This window comes from Branchiostoma belcheri, unplaced genomic scaffold (assembly GCF_001625305.1).
Source record: "Branchiostoma belcheri isolate BF01 breed outbred unplaced genomic scaffold, Haploidv18h27 scaffold19, whole genome shotgun sequence".
In the NCBI taxonomy this organism is placed as follows: Eukaryota; Metazoa; Chordata; class Leptocardii; order Amphioxiformes; family Branchiostomatidae; genus Branchiostoma; species Branchiostoma belcheri.
The window spans coordinates 1,342,066-1,357,291 of record NW_017803379.1 but is presented as its reverse complement, the minus strand read 5'-3'; the positions used below and the strand labels follow the sequence as shown (position 1 = coordinate 1,357,291).

The following is a 15,226-nucleotide window of genomic DNA, read 5'->3' as shown; positions in this document are numbered from 1 at the left end:
TATAATGAGTTTAGGATGAACACCAACAGTCAATCATTTATCAACACCATATTTGCCCTCCACAACCAACACATCTCACTTCAGTAGAATGATCATACCTCGATTGCACTGGCACACATGTAATGACCTGAAGGCCTGTAATGTTGTCTATTTTTACATCAAAGACCAGTGCTACTGTACATGCGTTCTTTTCCTTAGTCTAGGCGAGTGAGATTTTAAAAGATCAAAGGACTGCTGTAAGCTATGCTCAGGGTGAAGTTACCTTTCGGCAGTGTGGCACTTGTAGCCATTATGGTGTATGTAATTCTACTGGCTTATCGAGAAAATCTCACACACATAACACCAAACCACTTCAGTACACAAGTGTTGTTGTCAAAGGCTTGCTACAGAACAGATAAACCACAGGACTCGATTCAAAACAGCAGTTAAAAATACTAAATCTCTTAATCATTCTTCAGAATATTTTGCTGCAGGTTTCCAAGTTTTATCCACCATTGCTACATCTTAACATTCCTTATTTGTCCTGCAGCTAAAAAAATTGCAGGCCTGATTGTCAAGGTGATCTGAAAAGGTCTTAATTGAAAATATTCAATGTAATATCTAATAGATTAGTCCAGACCACTCACCTTACTCACCTTACGATGGTTGTGTCGGCACATGTCCATGGGAGGTCCTGTAATTCCTGGGAGCCGATGACATGATGACATTAAATATTAACTACCTGGTGTTATGACATGGGAGGGGCCTACCTGCCATTCCAGTACTGCCACTTACATGCAAGACTGTGAAGTAGGACTCTTGATACACCAATGAAGGTTAGACATCCAGGTTATGAGATACACTAAAAAACAGTTGACAAGCAACTGGATATGATCAAAATAATCTAAATGACTCTATAAAAACAGCACAAATATGGTATGGCAGCAGAAAGAAAAGAAAATGTATGATATTCTCTCTTTATTCTCTGTATTTTGTAAATCTACATAATATTCTATTATGAATTTACAACATCTGTTGTAAATGTATGTGACAACCATACTGTTCAAGCTATTTTCTTCCCTTGTTTAGAGATTCTGGAATAAAGGTCAGATAGCTTTGAAATAGAAATGACCTAAGTCACTGTCACAGGTTCTTACATTGTGTAGACAAAGTACTAATCTTCATGAAATATACATAGTGGAAAAGCAGAGACTTCCAAATCCAATTTTACATGGATAGATACGATTACGAAAATTGCTAAAATAAATACCATGATCATCTCTCACAATGTAAAGTAGCCTGAAATTAATTGAGGATGAAAAGATGAGAGGCGAGTATTTCATATGAAAAATAGTTTAATAATGTAATAGACTTGTAACACCACAATGTAATATATTGAAATAATTGATTTGCGAGTGTACACGGGAGTACATATTGATTGCTATATGAGAAACTCAAGTTTGTACTACAGCTTGCTCATTATAACTATAAGCAAACGCTACTATACGTACTGCAATTTTCTGTGACACATGATTGTGCCAGGATGAAGCCATTCTAATTTTGACATTCTTTTTGCTGTCTATTTTCTTCTAGTACTACTTATTTATTTTGCTTGCCTATGTATACTGGTTGAAACCTTTTTCCTTTCCCTCCTGTTTTCATATTTTAAAAGCTGTCATTTTTAGTAAAAACAGGCATTTTCTAACTTACAGGTAGATGGCTGGATTAGACAAACAGTGCTAGAGGACTTGTAAGAAATACCAGGAATTGCAAAAAAATAAATGACTCACTTCACCTGTATATTGCACTGTGGCTGAACAATCTCTTGGTGTTTATATTCAGTAAGTCATGATATAAGATGAACACTGTTACATACACAATTGTGCACGTACATTTGTACGTAGATTTATCCATAAAGTGTCAAACAACAATGCCATTAATTTCCACTAAATCTCATAAAAATTATATCATAAAGCCATTTGAAAGTTATTCTATTTGCTATTTTGACTGCTTTTTGATGGTTTCTGTAGTCTATTTGATGTATAATCCTACCAATCAATCATTTTTTGCATCTACACACATATGCCTGGCAAAAAATATTGCATTTGTTTTCAAATTCAGCTGACAAAGATCCTGTGACTAACAACTTACTGATATGTAGTGTTTGTACATTCAGCTGAATTGCACATTACTTCATTGAATATTTTACACACACATGTACATTACAACTGTGTAGTCCATGAGATAGTTGCCCATTCCCCGTCCCCGTTAGCGTTTGTCTGCCCCGGTAATGCAGACGACCGCGTTCCCGACCCCTGCTGCATTATCGGTGTCTGTGTCCTCTCCGTACTGCCTGATTTCAGGATCGTATACTCCTTCTGTGGAGTTGTCTGGACTGCTGCTGTTGCTACGTCTTTCTCGAGGTTTTTCGCGTTTAATTCCCGCAGCTCTGTGTCCTTTGGAGGCGTCTGCGTGCCCTTTTCCCTTATCTCATCCTGCTGCGGCTCGTCCAGCGTCATTGCTTTGTTATCGTATCCGATATCTACAATGTGAGAGTTGCTGGGGACTATCGTATGTTCCGTCAAATTTTCACGTGATCCATCGAAGTCCTGTGATCCCACGTCCTCAATCAGTTTGCTCATGTCGTCCTTGGTGTTGCGCTTGGGGAAGCTGATTTCGTTGATGGAGGCGGGCGGTTTACGATCCGTGGCGTTCCATCCGATCATTCCCAGGCAGGGCTCGAAGTAGTACACAAGTGCGAAGAAGATGGTGAGGACGACGATCGCGATTGTCATAAAGACGGGGATGTACCAATCGGAAAAATTCATCTTGTATGATATATAACAGATCCCAGTCACTGTTTGCCAAATTTTCCCTGCAGTTGTTTTGGTTACTTGCCCCAAATGACTGGTCAGTTAAGAAATCCCTTTACTCAGTTTTCGGACACTTCATGAAGAGACAATGAGTCCAAACACCACTGAGTGAGCAGATAGTAATCCTCAATTCCAATGTTTGTCAGTTGTCACGGTATTCCCTTGTAGAGTGCGCTTCACCATCCAGACTTTGCACTGTTCCAAAGGTTCTCAGAAACGGTAATATATTTTGATGATTTACGTCAGTCTGATCTTGGCATCATCGAGCTTCCCATACAGGACAGAAGAAGAGTTTACCCTGGCACTGGCAGGTCCTTCAGTCAGCAGCAGTTGCAGCAGCTCCAGTCCCACATACGTCTCTCACTGTAAGACAGAACAGATGTAGATATCTATTAGGCCATCACTGCACCCAAATGATCATTGATCTAGACAAATCAATATGTTTTGTTCTTGACTACTGTGCTGCGTAATGCAATAGGAATACTGGTACTCCCAAATCGATAAATGTACCTGGCAAAAAGTCCATTCTGGTACAAGGAGATGGGACTTGTCGACTTCAATTAGGATGGGTGTGTGAGAGTTGGCACATTAAGAGAAGTGAGTGTTCGGCCAGTGCTTACAGGCCTGATAAAAGTTCATACTGTGCAGTCATTGGTGGGTACTGCTATATACCAGGTCCATTGAGTGCTCACTATTCTTACATGATCCCATTCAGGTCCATTAAAGCAGCAAGGTTGGATGGCGGTGGAGCACTTGGCCCAGTGTGCATGACGTTGTAATGGTGTAAATTGCCAACATTGAGGACGCAGTCTGCTCTCAATTACATTTGGGGCAAATTCTAAAAACTCAATAACTTTTCACCTAAGTTTGTCTGTGCTCCATTGATTGGAATTTTTCTTAAAATACTGAAGAGTGGCCCAAACTGTCAGGAATTCCACAGTTCATACTGGACAAATAATTTTAACCTACCCTACTCCACTCTACATCACTTGGCTGTATTACTGGTAAATTATAGTCTAGCTGAATGATGGTATCTTGGATATGACTTGCTTTTGACTGCACTGCAGCCACCCAAAGATGATGATGATAGATAATGGTGAAAAAAGTCCAACTCCAAGTGTGAGAAGTGACCATTGAAGGTCTGGTACCAGTTTCAGATTTTGGATTAACGATGACTAGGAAAGAAGATTTAGCTGGTAGCAGATTACTCATTTTTTGTACCACAGTACCACACAGATTACGAGTACTTTTCCTAGTAATACTCTATCTTTTCTGGCTTATCTCTTGTTTGGGTACATCTATTGATCTTTCTCATAATGCACATGATTTAATCCACCATCTACTTTATTTTTGAGACGGTCGGACTTTGTTCTCTTAAAATCTAGGTCACTTAGGATGTGGCCATATTACGGAGATTACTGGTAGTGCTGTTCTCCAGCATATATTGGGTGGGTCATCTGTGCAGTAATTTTCTAAAACTGACATGGATTGAGAAATTGCATTTCATTTTTGTCCACCCTTTTGGAAAAGTTGACAGAAAGTTATGTCTATATTTACGATGTATAGTTTATAAAACTTCCACTGATTGTTTTATGTAACTTTGACGGGTCAAGCAGCTGAAGTATTTACCACCATTGGTCATTTATTTGTTTAAAAGCCAATCGGCCTCCTGGCAACAACCAATACAAACTGGCCAATTTCTAAGTCTATTGCAGGGCAAATGGGGTCAAAAGCCATCCTTTAGAACTGTCAACTACATAGGAGGAAGGTACAGAAAAATTCAAATACAATGTAAAACATTAGGAGGTAAGACATTTAGATTTTACAGATGGAGTTTCTGAGGGGTTGAAAAAAATATGTCAGATATTGCTACTCATATTCTCCCCATCATTTGATGAGAAATGATTTAAATTAAAGGTAGATCTATTGTTTTGGCTGTCACTCAGTCTATGATCGATAAGATATATTCATCAGAGAGAGATGTCCCTGGAAATTATGGTCCTAACATGTTCTGAGCCATTTAACGTGTCAGGAGCAAATTGAAGTGACTGTTTGATAAATAATTCAATCAGACCACGCACCACAGTCCGCTGGCGCCGTGCCGCCAAGTCATAAAAGAACAGATGGTGATGTCATGCATTGTTTGGAGTTATCACAATCTCCGCAGCATTCGTACCTTCCTTCAATTTGTCTTACCAGTAAATGTCAATTATTTTGTCTGAGTAAAAGGCTAGTCTTTTTGTACTGTTAACAGTAAAGAACATTTTCAGAAAGGAAGTTCTTTCTCCACTCCGAAAAAGGTATGTCAAGAACAGGTGTTGTCATGTACACATGATAACGGTATTAATCATTGCAAAGGGATCTTGAGCTTAGAAGATTATACTTTGTTGCTTTGTCTGTTTTAGTGTGTGTATTTTTTTGTATAAGCTGGTCTTGGGAGATTAGGTACGATGGTTTAGAAAGTCTGTTTTGAATTGACCTGCCTGGGGAAGATGTAAAAATTGACTTTCGGGTTTCTTTCATTTGCAATGTAGTATTTGGAGCTGCATGTACTGCGATAAAAGATTAGAACTGTACATGTTCTGTAAGGAATTCATTTTATAAAGATGTATGGAGCGTGAATGTGGAGGCCAATAGAAACATGATACAGAGATAGTAATATTAGACCTGGCACAGAGCTGGAAGTGAGAAGTCTCATGGGGAGGCAGGTGTGTTTCTGACAATGGAAGGTTTCCTGTCAGACAATAGTGGCTAGACGTGCAAACATGGACACACAGGTTTACTGGGAAAGTAAAATTCTGCCCTTTCTGCATGCTAGTCCGTTGAATGTGCCTCAGGCAGCGAGTGCAGCATTTTACCAGTGTACTTACAGTACTGGTATTACATGGGTTGCAAGAGGTTATTAGTGAAATTATGCTGTTGGGTCAGTCACAGTTTTGAAATAGAGCTTCAAATTTCACTATGTCTACAGTGTTGACAATATCCTATGAAGTACTAGGCTAGGAGTAAAAATGTGACAAAGAAGTGTAGACAGTCCTCAAAGCTAGACCAAGGACGTTTTACGTTTTGTAAAATGTCCTTTGCTAGACAAGGCTACTGTATGGCAAGTGTGTATTCTGTCATAGTCTGATACACATGACTATTGTCTGCTGAACAATGAGACAAAGGGAAATATTGCCTACAAACCAGCAGAACTTGTCTTATAACTTACTATAATTATAGATTTAGGTAGGTAGCTATATTCAGCACCTTTATAAAACAGATCTTTATAAAGTCTCTGAGTCTGAAACAACACAACCTGGTGAAACAAGTTATCTGACGCACAATGGGCAGCTATACATACATGTAGCAAGTGTGTATTCTATCATACTGATAGACATGAAAATAATTTGTTTTTGTCTGATTAACAAACAGAACTCTGATACTTTCCTAAAACCAGCAGAACTACTAGACTCAGTATTTACGGATTCTGTAGGCAGCTATGTCCAGAAATAGATCTGAGGACAACAGTGAACTTACCTGAGGCACAGCCGGCACTCCCACACACATCCTGCACCTCACCTGTCCTAATTTACCTGTGCGGCAGGCCCAAACCCCCGGCTGTGACGTCACTCAGTCAAACAGCATGGCACTCATTTACCTGTTGCCATAGAGACCGTACACAAACCCAGCCCATGGCTGAATAGATTGTGACAGTACACAAAGGGAGTCGCATGGATGAATAATTAACCTGAACAAGGCAAAAGCCACACCCCCTTTCACTTGGGTAATAGGGCGAAGGTACGATATGCTAATCAGATTACTCCATTGTTTGGCCATGAGGGCGTCAACCTGCAGAGCCCCAACTCATCAAATATTGATAGTCATTACAACAGAAAGAATTCTGTATGTCATAATTTGTCTGTAGTATGTACTGAGCCATAGCCAGGTAATAAATAAAATTGCAGACAGCCATAATCGCTTTCCTAATAGTATGCAGATACATGTACTATGGATTCAAGTTTCTCTTGACAATGTACTTTTGTTAGTGGTTTCATGGAGGTAGTCTCTTCTACCTCCATGATGGTTTATAATCCAGCAAAGTAGAAAAGTTGGCAATTTATGTTTTCAAATTTTTTGTAAGCTAGAAAAGAATACTCAAAGATGTTTCCAGCTGTAGACATTTTAATGGATTTTGTATCATTGCAAATTCTGGTTTAGATTCCTTGGTGGACGGAGGTCTGTGATTGGTTCATCATAGCCATAATGGCTATTAGGCATACCAATATTTCCATATTTGGTGTATGGTTGTGTCAATACTGCCATGTTTGGATTTGGTGTGAAGGTCGCACTCTTTCTTTAGTACCAAATGCGTAACAACAACAACAGTAAGAGCCAACTGCATTCCTCTCTGCTATTGAGTGTAAGAGGGATGGACTTAAAAGTGCCATTGTAATGTAAGAGTAACAGCAAGACTACATCACATACAGACCCTCATTTGTTATAATGGTACCTGTGATAGCACACTGAGGTCACTTTTTTTTCTCTTCCAAAAGCCATATCACTGTTAGAGATTAGAGTCATGCTGCCTGAGAACACAGTAAATCTCGATCATCATTGCTGACAAAAACAAGGCAATTTGAACTGTGTTGTCCATAGAAACATTTATTTAAGGCCAAAGGACCCTCTTTTTGAGGACTCAACAAATAACTTGAGCTGTTCTTAACATTCAAATGAGACTGTAGTAGTACCTCTTAACGTCAAAGGAATGAGATTTATGGAGGATTAAAAGTTCAAGAAAGGGTTACCTTCTGTATGGGTGTCCCTTTTGCAATGTAATGTTTATTGAAATGTTGAGTATGTTGACACATTTTTTCATCATTCTTAACTTTCCATTGCACTAACTTGTGTACTTTGAAAACCTTGCTTACAAAAATCTACTGGTTTGTACATTGAAATGAACTTCAAACATAATGTTTAACTTAAAAAAGGAATTTTTGTGGAAGTCAATTATATATGTATGATTGAATCTTTTTGGTTTAATGTGTTTAACTTAAGACTTTTGTTCTCTTATAATGCCCAGGTGTCGTCATGCAGTGATAGCAGCATTCTTTGGTGACAGCAAACCTAAGTGTGAAAAAGCCTGTGACTTCTGTAAAAATCCCAAAAAGGCAAGTGGAGTTTCAATATACATTCAAGATACTGGTAATCTACATCAGAGAATATGGTAGGATATCATTGCATTTATTACGAAACATAATATTTTGATATATTTTGATGTCCGGTTAGTAAACATAATGGTGCCTTTTGAGCTTGTTCAGAAGAATTCAAATATTGTGTTCAGGTATCAGCAATTCAAGGAAGATGGCACATGTGGGGAGTGTTGTCCAAATTTGGGTACAAAGCCAAAATTGTACCCATCCAAAGATGTGGTTAACACTACTGGAAAACCTGTCACATTATCTACATGTAGGTTGTGTTTTTGTCCCTCAATCCTGCAGGTGTATAAGGAGTTAGAGCAGCATCAGCTGAACCCAGTCAGTGCCAACAGGAGAGGAGGGTCTGGTTCAACATTCATCGCTGAGGAGGGCGGGGACGAGGATCTGTATGGGGGAGGCCGGCGCGGGGCCAAAAGGTGGAACAAACCTTTCTTCTTGGATCAGTTAAACACAATATTGATCAGGCATCAACATTTCGACTTGGTAGGAGAAGGAGATAGTTGCAGAATGTGTTCTTTACTTTGCAAGGATTAACTTACATGTACCAGCATTGTACTACACACACAGGTACATGTACATTGAATTTCATTGTCTGGCCTTCTGACTGAAAGTGTCGTGTGTAAGCATGCCTCCTATGACAATCCAGCTGAACTGCAGCAGTAGTCATCAGTGTTGAGTATAACATTACCTATGAAATAATGGCTTAGCTATAACTACAATGTTATCTCCTCTGTATTCCCAGAGACACTGATGACTACTTTAATGATGATGCTGACAGTGACAGAGGAGACGGTCAGGAGTCCTCAGGGTTTGCCAGGCTGGTAAAGGAAGAATTTATGAAGAGGAGAGGGGTGAGAGGATATGATAGTTTTTTTTATTTCATAGTGTTTCATCGTTTTCAAAGTACATGTAGTTACAAAATTCATGTATGTGCTTTATACATACACCATGTGCCATTTATTTGTACTGTATTCTAAGTCTGTTACAGATAGTTCTTAACAAGCAGTATATCGCCGCGCCGCGTGCCTGCGAAGCTGGTGTGTTACGCCGAAAGGCGGTTATACCGGCTATACAAATACAGATACAGATACAGATATCTTAATATCTTTCAAATTACTCAGGCTAATATTACTACACAAGAAATATCACAAGATTACACAAATTGAAATGATCAGCTTAATAGGTTATTAGGTACCACTTTGTCTCTGAATACATATTTTTTATGTTTGTCATATATACATATATGGTACTTCACCTCCTTACTCTCTACAGACAATACAAATACAATGATAACCTTAATGATTGTAGCCTATAAGGATATATGTATATCACACAATTGCTCTTTATACCATATGGTATATATAGGTACAGAAATGGTAAGAGTTCTTCCCTTTTCTACTATATTCATGACATATCTAATAGTGTAATAAGCACAAACAAGAAGCTGGCTATCTTAGTACATAATATACTTTGGAAATTTAAATTATAGGTTCCAATCATTGGCTAGGGTTCTGCAGTGATTGATAATACTCCATAGCAGTAGCACCTGGTTCATTCATGTATATCTCCTGTGGTTCATTCATGTACAGGACTTCTGAATCATTCATATATATAGCAGTTTCTTCAAAACAGGGAGGGGGATTTGGAGGCAGCTGAGGAACAGACTGTTTCTGGGCTTTTGGTGGTTTCAGTGCCTTTCTTCGTGACCCACCTTTTGCCTGTGCTGTATGTCTTGTTTCCTTTTGTTCATACTGTGGCACACAGACTTCCTCGTATACCTCTGTAGAGGTTGGGGCTAAGGTATAACGATCCTCTTGCACAGTGGTTGTAGGAAGTGGGGGCTGCTGAGGAAAAGCTTGTTTCTGCACTTTTGGTGGTTTCAGTGCCTTTCTTGGTGGCCTCCCTTTTGCCTGTGCCGTACTTCCCGAAAGGGACAACTGACAAGGATTTCTCACACTGTCTTGTGAATCTTCAGAAGTAGCCATTATATTACTGAATACAACACTCTGATCTGTGGGTGGAGGAGTTTTTTGCTGCCTCTTACTACAGACAAGAAACACAAGTGTGCAAAGGATTGCAGTACCAAGGACAGAACCACACACGCTACCGGCAAAGGTAGCAACAGAGATGCTTGCACTGGATCCTGGTCTATCTGGTCCATGGTTTAGTGTTATTGACATTCTACTGTGTGCATACCCTGCTGGGTTTGAGGCAATGCATTGATACACCCCTTCTTGGTCTCCTTCTACGCTATGAACTAAAACAGTACCATTGCTCAACATGCAGACATCTGTACCATTGGCACAATCACCTGGCCTGATACTTTCCCCAGTGGGCACAAGGAGCTCTAAATCAGGGTTGGGAAACCCAGTAGTTTCACAGTACATCGTGAGATTGTCACCTGTTGAAATGGAGTTACTGATATTGAGTATGGTAAAAGACAGAACAGTTGGACCTTCACACCTGAGAGATTGTGGATCAAGGCTACGTAAGGCATGTCCAGCTATATCAGCTGGGTTTACATCAATGCCACAGATTATGGTAGACTCAAAGGGGGCACCTGACATGCTGAATCTAGTTCTGAGTATCTGACAGTCACATACCCAGGGATTCCCCTGTAGGTTAAGGTTAGTGCCATTAGTTAATGTGTTGAGTAACTGAAAGGCCTCAATGTTTAGTGTTTTGAAGTTGTTATTCTGAAGATCCAAGAAATTAAGGCTTGACAGGTTTGCTAAAGCTCCAACAGGGACAGTACTGATCTGATTTGAACCAAGGTTTAGAGTTAACAGATGACTCTGTGCTTGAAATGTACCGTCTGAGATTTGTCTGAGTGAGTTTGACTCTAGGTTCAGGGTTTGTAGGTTTTGCAGATTGATAAAAAGATCTTCTGGCAGATAGTCAAGCTGATTATGTCCCAAGTTCAGTGATTGCAAAGCAGAGAGCCCCCTAAAGCTGAAGCTGTCAACTGATTTGATTTTGTTATGATACAGATTTAGTGTCACCAAATTTCCCAGGCCACTAAATGAGTTAGCCTGGAGAGTGGTGAACATATTGTGATGAATATGAAGAGTTGTCAGGTTTGACAGATGTAATATTATATTGGAAGGAATTTCTGAAAGCTGGTTGAAGCTCAGGTCCAGAGTAACAAGGCTTTGCCTGATTTGGTGTGAAAAGGCATCTGCAGGCAAGACTTTGAGTCCATTGTAGCTGAGGCTTAGAGTGTGACATTGACCTAGCCCATTTAATGCTCCAGCCTGAAGTTGAACCCTGTTATGGTCCAGATTCAGAGTCTGCAAGTTTTGGTTCTGTGTGAAAGAATCTTCCTGTATCACCTTGATCTGATTATCTTGAAGCTGCAAAGTCTGAAGAGCTGGAAGCCCGTTGAAGGCACCAGTGGTGATGTTCTGTAAACTGTTAAAGTTTAGGGACAAAGTTTGTAGCCTTAGGAGCCCATTAAATGCACCTGGCTGGATGAAGTGAAGGGTACTATTCTGCAGCTGCAGATTTGTAAGCTGTCCTAATCCATTGAACACATCTGTTACAAGAACCTCAATATCATTTTGGTGAAGATGCAATGTTGCCAAGTTTGGGAGAGAAGAGAAAGTATTTGGTGCAAGAATCTGGACCTGGCTGTTTTGCATTTTCAATGTCTGCAAGTTGTTTAATCCCTGAAATGCATTTGGAAGCAACCTTGTCAAATTGTTGTTATTGATATTCAGGTTTTGCAAATTTGTGAGGCCGTTAAAGGCATTGGCTGGTGGCATAGTCACATCGTTGTTTTGGAGGTTCAGAGTGATCAGCTGGCTCAAACCATTGAATGCATTTGCTGCTACTGCATGTATGTAGTTGTCCTGAAGGTACAGATATCGCAGGTTATTCAGTCCACTAAACCCACTACTTGACAAGGTTCTGAGTTGGTTGTCGTTAAGGTAGAGGCTTGTCAATGATGACAGCTGACTGAAGATGCTAGATGGCAAGGAAGTCAGAAGGTTATGGTTGAGCCGGAGGATCTGAAGTCGAGACAACTGGGAGAAGATTGAAGATGGAAGGGTAATCAGTCTATTGTCATCCAGTCGGAGTTGTACAACATAACGAGTGTAACTGAAGATGTTTGAAGGCAGGGAGTGAATATTGTTCCCATACAAGTGTAGAATTTGGAAATATGTATGGCCAAGTCCACTAAATACATTATAGCTCAAGGATTGCAAGTTATTGTCATTCAGGTATAGGTAAGCCAAGCGAGACATGCTACTGAACATGCCAGCAGAAATAGAGCTGAGGCGGTTTCCATTTAATTGTAGTGTTTGAAGCTGCTGTAAGCCATAGAACATATTACTGGTGGTTAGTCCTGTAAGCATATTGTTGCGAAGGTTTAAAGTTTGTAAGTTCGTCATGTATTGAAAAGTGTTGGATGATATACTGCTGACTCGATTATTGGAAATGTCTAGTGTTCTCAGTTGGGTAGAAGACCCCATTCCTTGGAACATGGAAGAGTATAAGCTGGTGAGCCTGTTATTCTGAAGATAGAGATACTGTAACTGAGTAAGACCAGAGAAAGCATAGCTTGAAAGGCTACCAATCATGTTGTTAGACAAGTAAAGCCACCGTAAATTTGTAACATACTGAAATGTGCTAGATGATAAACTGGTTATCTGGTTGTTTTGCAAGTTAAGGTATTCCAAGTTTGATAACCTGTTGAACATACTGCTGGACAGGCTTGTGATGTTGTTGTTTTGAAGATACAGGTTATTTAGACCTGTAAGGTAATAAAAGGTGTTTGGTGCAATGGTTCTGATACTATTATACCCCAAGCGCAGAGAGTCCAGGTTGCTCAGACTACTTGAAAACATGTTTTGTGAGAGGGATTCAAGCTTATTGTATTGCAGGTGTAAGCTGTCCAACTGGGAAAGACCGAGAAAGGTGTTAGAGCCAATACTGCGTATTTGGTTGTTGTCAAGGTATAGATAATCAAGATCACTCAAACCAGAAAACATGCCTGACTCCAGTGATTCTAAATGATTTTGCCTGAGATACAAGTAATCAAGTTGGGACAGGCCGACAAAGGTGTTTGTGCCAATGGTACTTATTTTGTTACCATCCAGAAGAAGGCTCAAAACCTGAACTAAATCATCAAACATTCCATCCCCCAATGTAACCAGTTCATTGTTTTGAACCTCAAGCCTTGTAATTGAGCCCGAGTTCAGAAATGTCCCACAAGTTATCGTGGAAATCATGTTCCCACTGAGATACACATTTCGTAGACTGGGATACCTCAACACTGCTGGGTGGCTGATGTTAGTCAGATCATTGTTGCGCATGTACAGAGTCTGTATGGATGTTGGGAAATCCTGTGGGATGGCCTGTAGGTCCTGGTTGTCACAGTTGGCAGATGTGGAGCTCGTGCTACACCCAGCTGGATAAGCCACTGTGGGGTGACTTTGCAGCAGTACAAGGAGGGTGTGGAAGAGGAGGAAAAGTTGTACCACCTTCATCATTTGTTTCAAACCTGTAGGGTAGATCGGACTTGTCTTTGGATACACCTGTAATGTCAGTTAATCACTAAAAAGGAAGTTACTGTAAATGGTACCAAAAGAACTGCACAATATCTTTCCCAGTAACACTTGTACACATGATTGTAAGTACATGTACTTAGTAACTAGGTGCATACAAATCATGCAATTGATACAAATACAAGTTGGTGCTGTCAAAACTGCTCAAGAAAACCACCAAGGGACCTAGGAAGTGTGGTCAATGTTGACAGGTGGTATAGGCAAAGAGTTCTTATTGCTTGTGCCAATGGGAAAAATTATGTAAGGGACAAACTTACCTTAACTGTGTTGCAGTTCTGAGCTTAATTGTGAACTGAATGACAGGTCTGTTGTGTAGCTGGTACAGCAGGCTGCATAATGAATAGGATAATATCACAAACAATGTCATATATATGCTGGTGAAAAAGTTACCCGGACCTGGTCTGCCTGTTATGGCTACTGCTACAAAAGCATTGTAACTGTTGTACCTTTTCTGCAGTATAAGGAAGTGAATTTAAAAATTCAAAATTAGCAATTCCTTCAGTTTCCTACAATTTTTTAAAAGATGTATGAAGTCAGTTGTATTTTGTTCACGTTGAAAAAAAGTACATTTCCCAGCAAACGTTTTGTTATAGCAATTTTAACTCCATGGCTATAGTAACTGCAAACAAACTTACGGAAAACAGGCAATGTCAAAGTTAACATCTACCAATACTGTCACAGTGAAACTACATACAGCAGTAAAGTTGGACTTACCTGTCAGTGATGATTATAAATGGCAGCAAACTCACGCTTTTTATGGAATTCCTTTCCTTACACTCCTGGTTGCTGCTGTGCCTGTATGATGCCTCAGCTTCGGGATGTGGTTCCTTTGGTCTGTGTGGTTCCTCTGGGTGTGACTAGTCAAACAGAACTAGCAACATGACCCTCCTACTGCGTTGATAGCCTTGTTGTGATAACCTAGCTGGTTCAATAGCAACCTTTATTGTGCTGTTGAACCCTTGCTACCTTTCCTGAACAGGCCAGAGTCAATATTTGGATGTAGTTCACATGACATGATCAAACCTTCCTGATGAGGAAGTAAGCAACAGTGAAATTTTAAAGGACAATATTTGCTTGTAAATACAGAAGTTTCTCTTTGCATCATATCCAAACATGCTGTTTTGAATACATCTGTGTGCCATAAAGTAGACTGTAGAGTCCATTTCCATCTTGTATGGCATACTCCAGGCTTTTTATAAATTGTAGAATGATATTCCTCATGTTCCTAATTACTGCATTGTTCACATTTTTCTTTCAAGTTTATTGCCGAAATAAAAGTCACCTGAGCAGCTATTGATGAAGATTTTTCTGATGTTGCCTTGAAATGTAGAAGTCAGCTGCCTGCTTGCTGGGTGGTTACTCCAGACAAAAGAAAGGGAACAGGAAACACAGAGGAAACAGAACTTCAGTATCTTCTGTCAGTTCCCTGAAAAACATAAAACCTTTTTTTTTCTGACATATCTTTGAGACATTGGATGTGAAATTATAGACTTTAACATTTTGTAAAGCTACTTTGAATTTAGAAGTTACCCTCAGGATCAACTTTACCTGTATTTAAACAAGCATTAAGCTTTCAACTTGTTGTCTATTGAAGCTTTCAGTGGTA

General features: G+C 39.7%; 3 protein-coding genes across 3 annotated transcripts in view; 1 reads left to right on the top strand and 2 right to left on the bottom strand.

Moving 5' to 3' along the window:
- LOC109467877 (ATP-dependent DNA helicase Q5-like) overlaps positions 1-15,226 on the top strand; it is a 37,532-nt gene that overhangs the window by 15,454 nt on the left and 6,852 nt on the right. The window contains exons 4-6 of the mRNA XM_019765984.1: positions 7,915-8,002; positions 8,333-8,466; positions 8,793-8,901. Coding sequence (XP_019621543.1) covers positions 7,915-8,002; positions 8,333-8,466; positions 8,793-8,901 — 331 coding nt within the window. The remainder of the gene's footprint in view (positions 1-7,914; positions 8,003-8,332; positions 8,467-8,792; positions 8,902-15,226) is intronic.
- Positions 1,254-6,588, bottom strand: LOC109467884. Its single transcript, XM_019765994.1, has 2 exons — positions 6,372-6,588; positions 1,254-3,215 (listed from the first exon to the last, which is right to left on the bottom strand). Exon 2 carries the CDS (start codon positions 2,805-2,807, stop codon positions 2,202-2,204), a length of 606 nt encoding a protein of 201 aa, XP_019621553.1. The 5' UTR covers positions 2,808-3,215; positions 6,372-6,588; the 3' UTR covers positions 1,254-2,201.
- On the bottom strand, positions 8,990-12,824 carry LOC109467876 (slit homolog 1 protein-like). Its single transcript, XM_019765983.1, has one exon. The coding sequence runs from the start codon at positions 12,751-12,753 to the stop codon at positions 9,547-9,549; it is 3,207 nt and encodes a 1,068-aa protein (XP_019621542.1). The 5' UTR covers positions 12,754-12,824; the 3' UTR covers positions 8,990-9,546.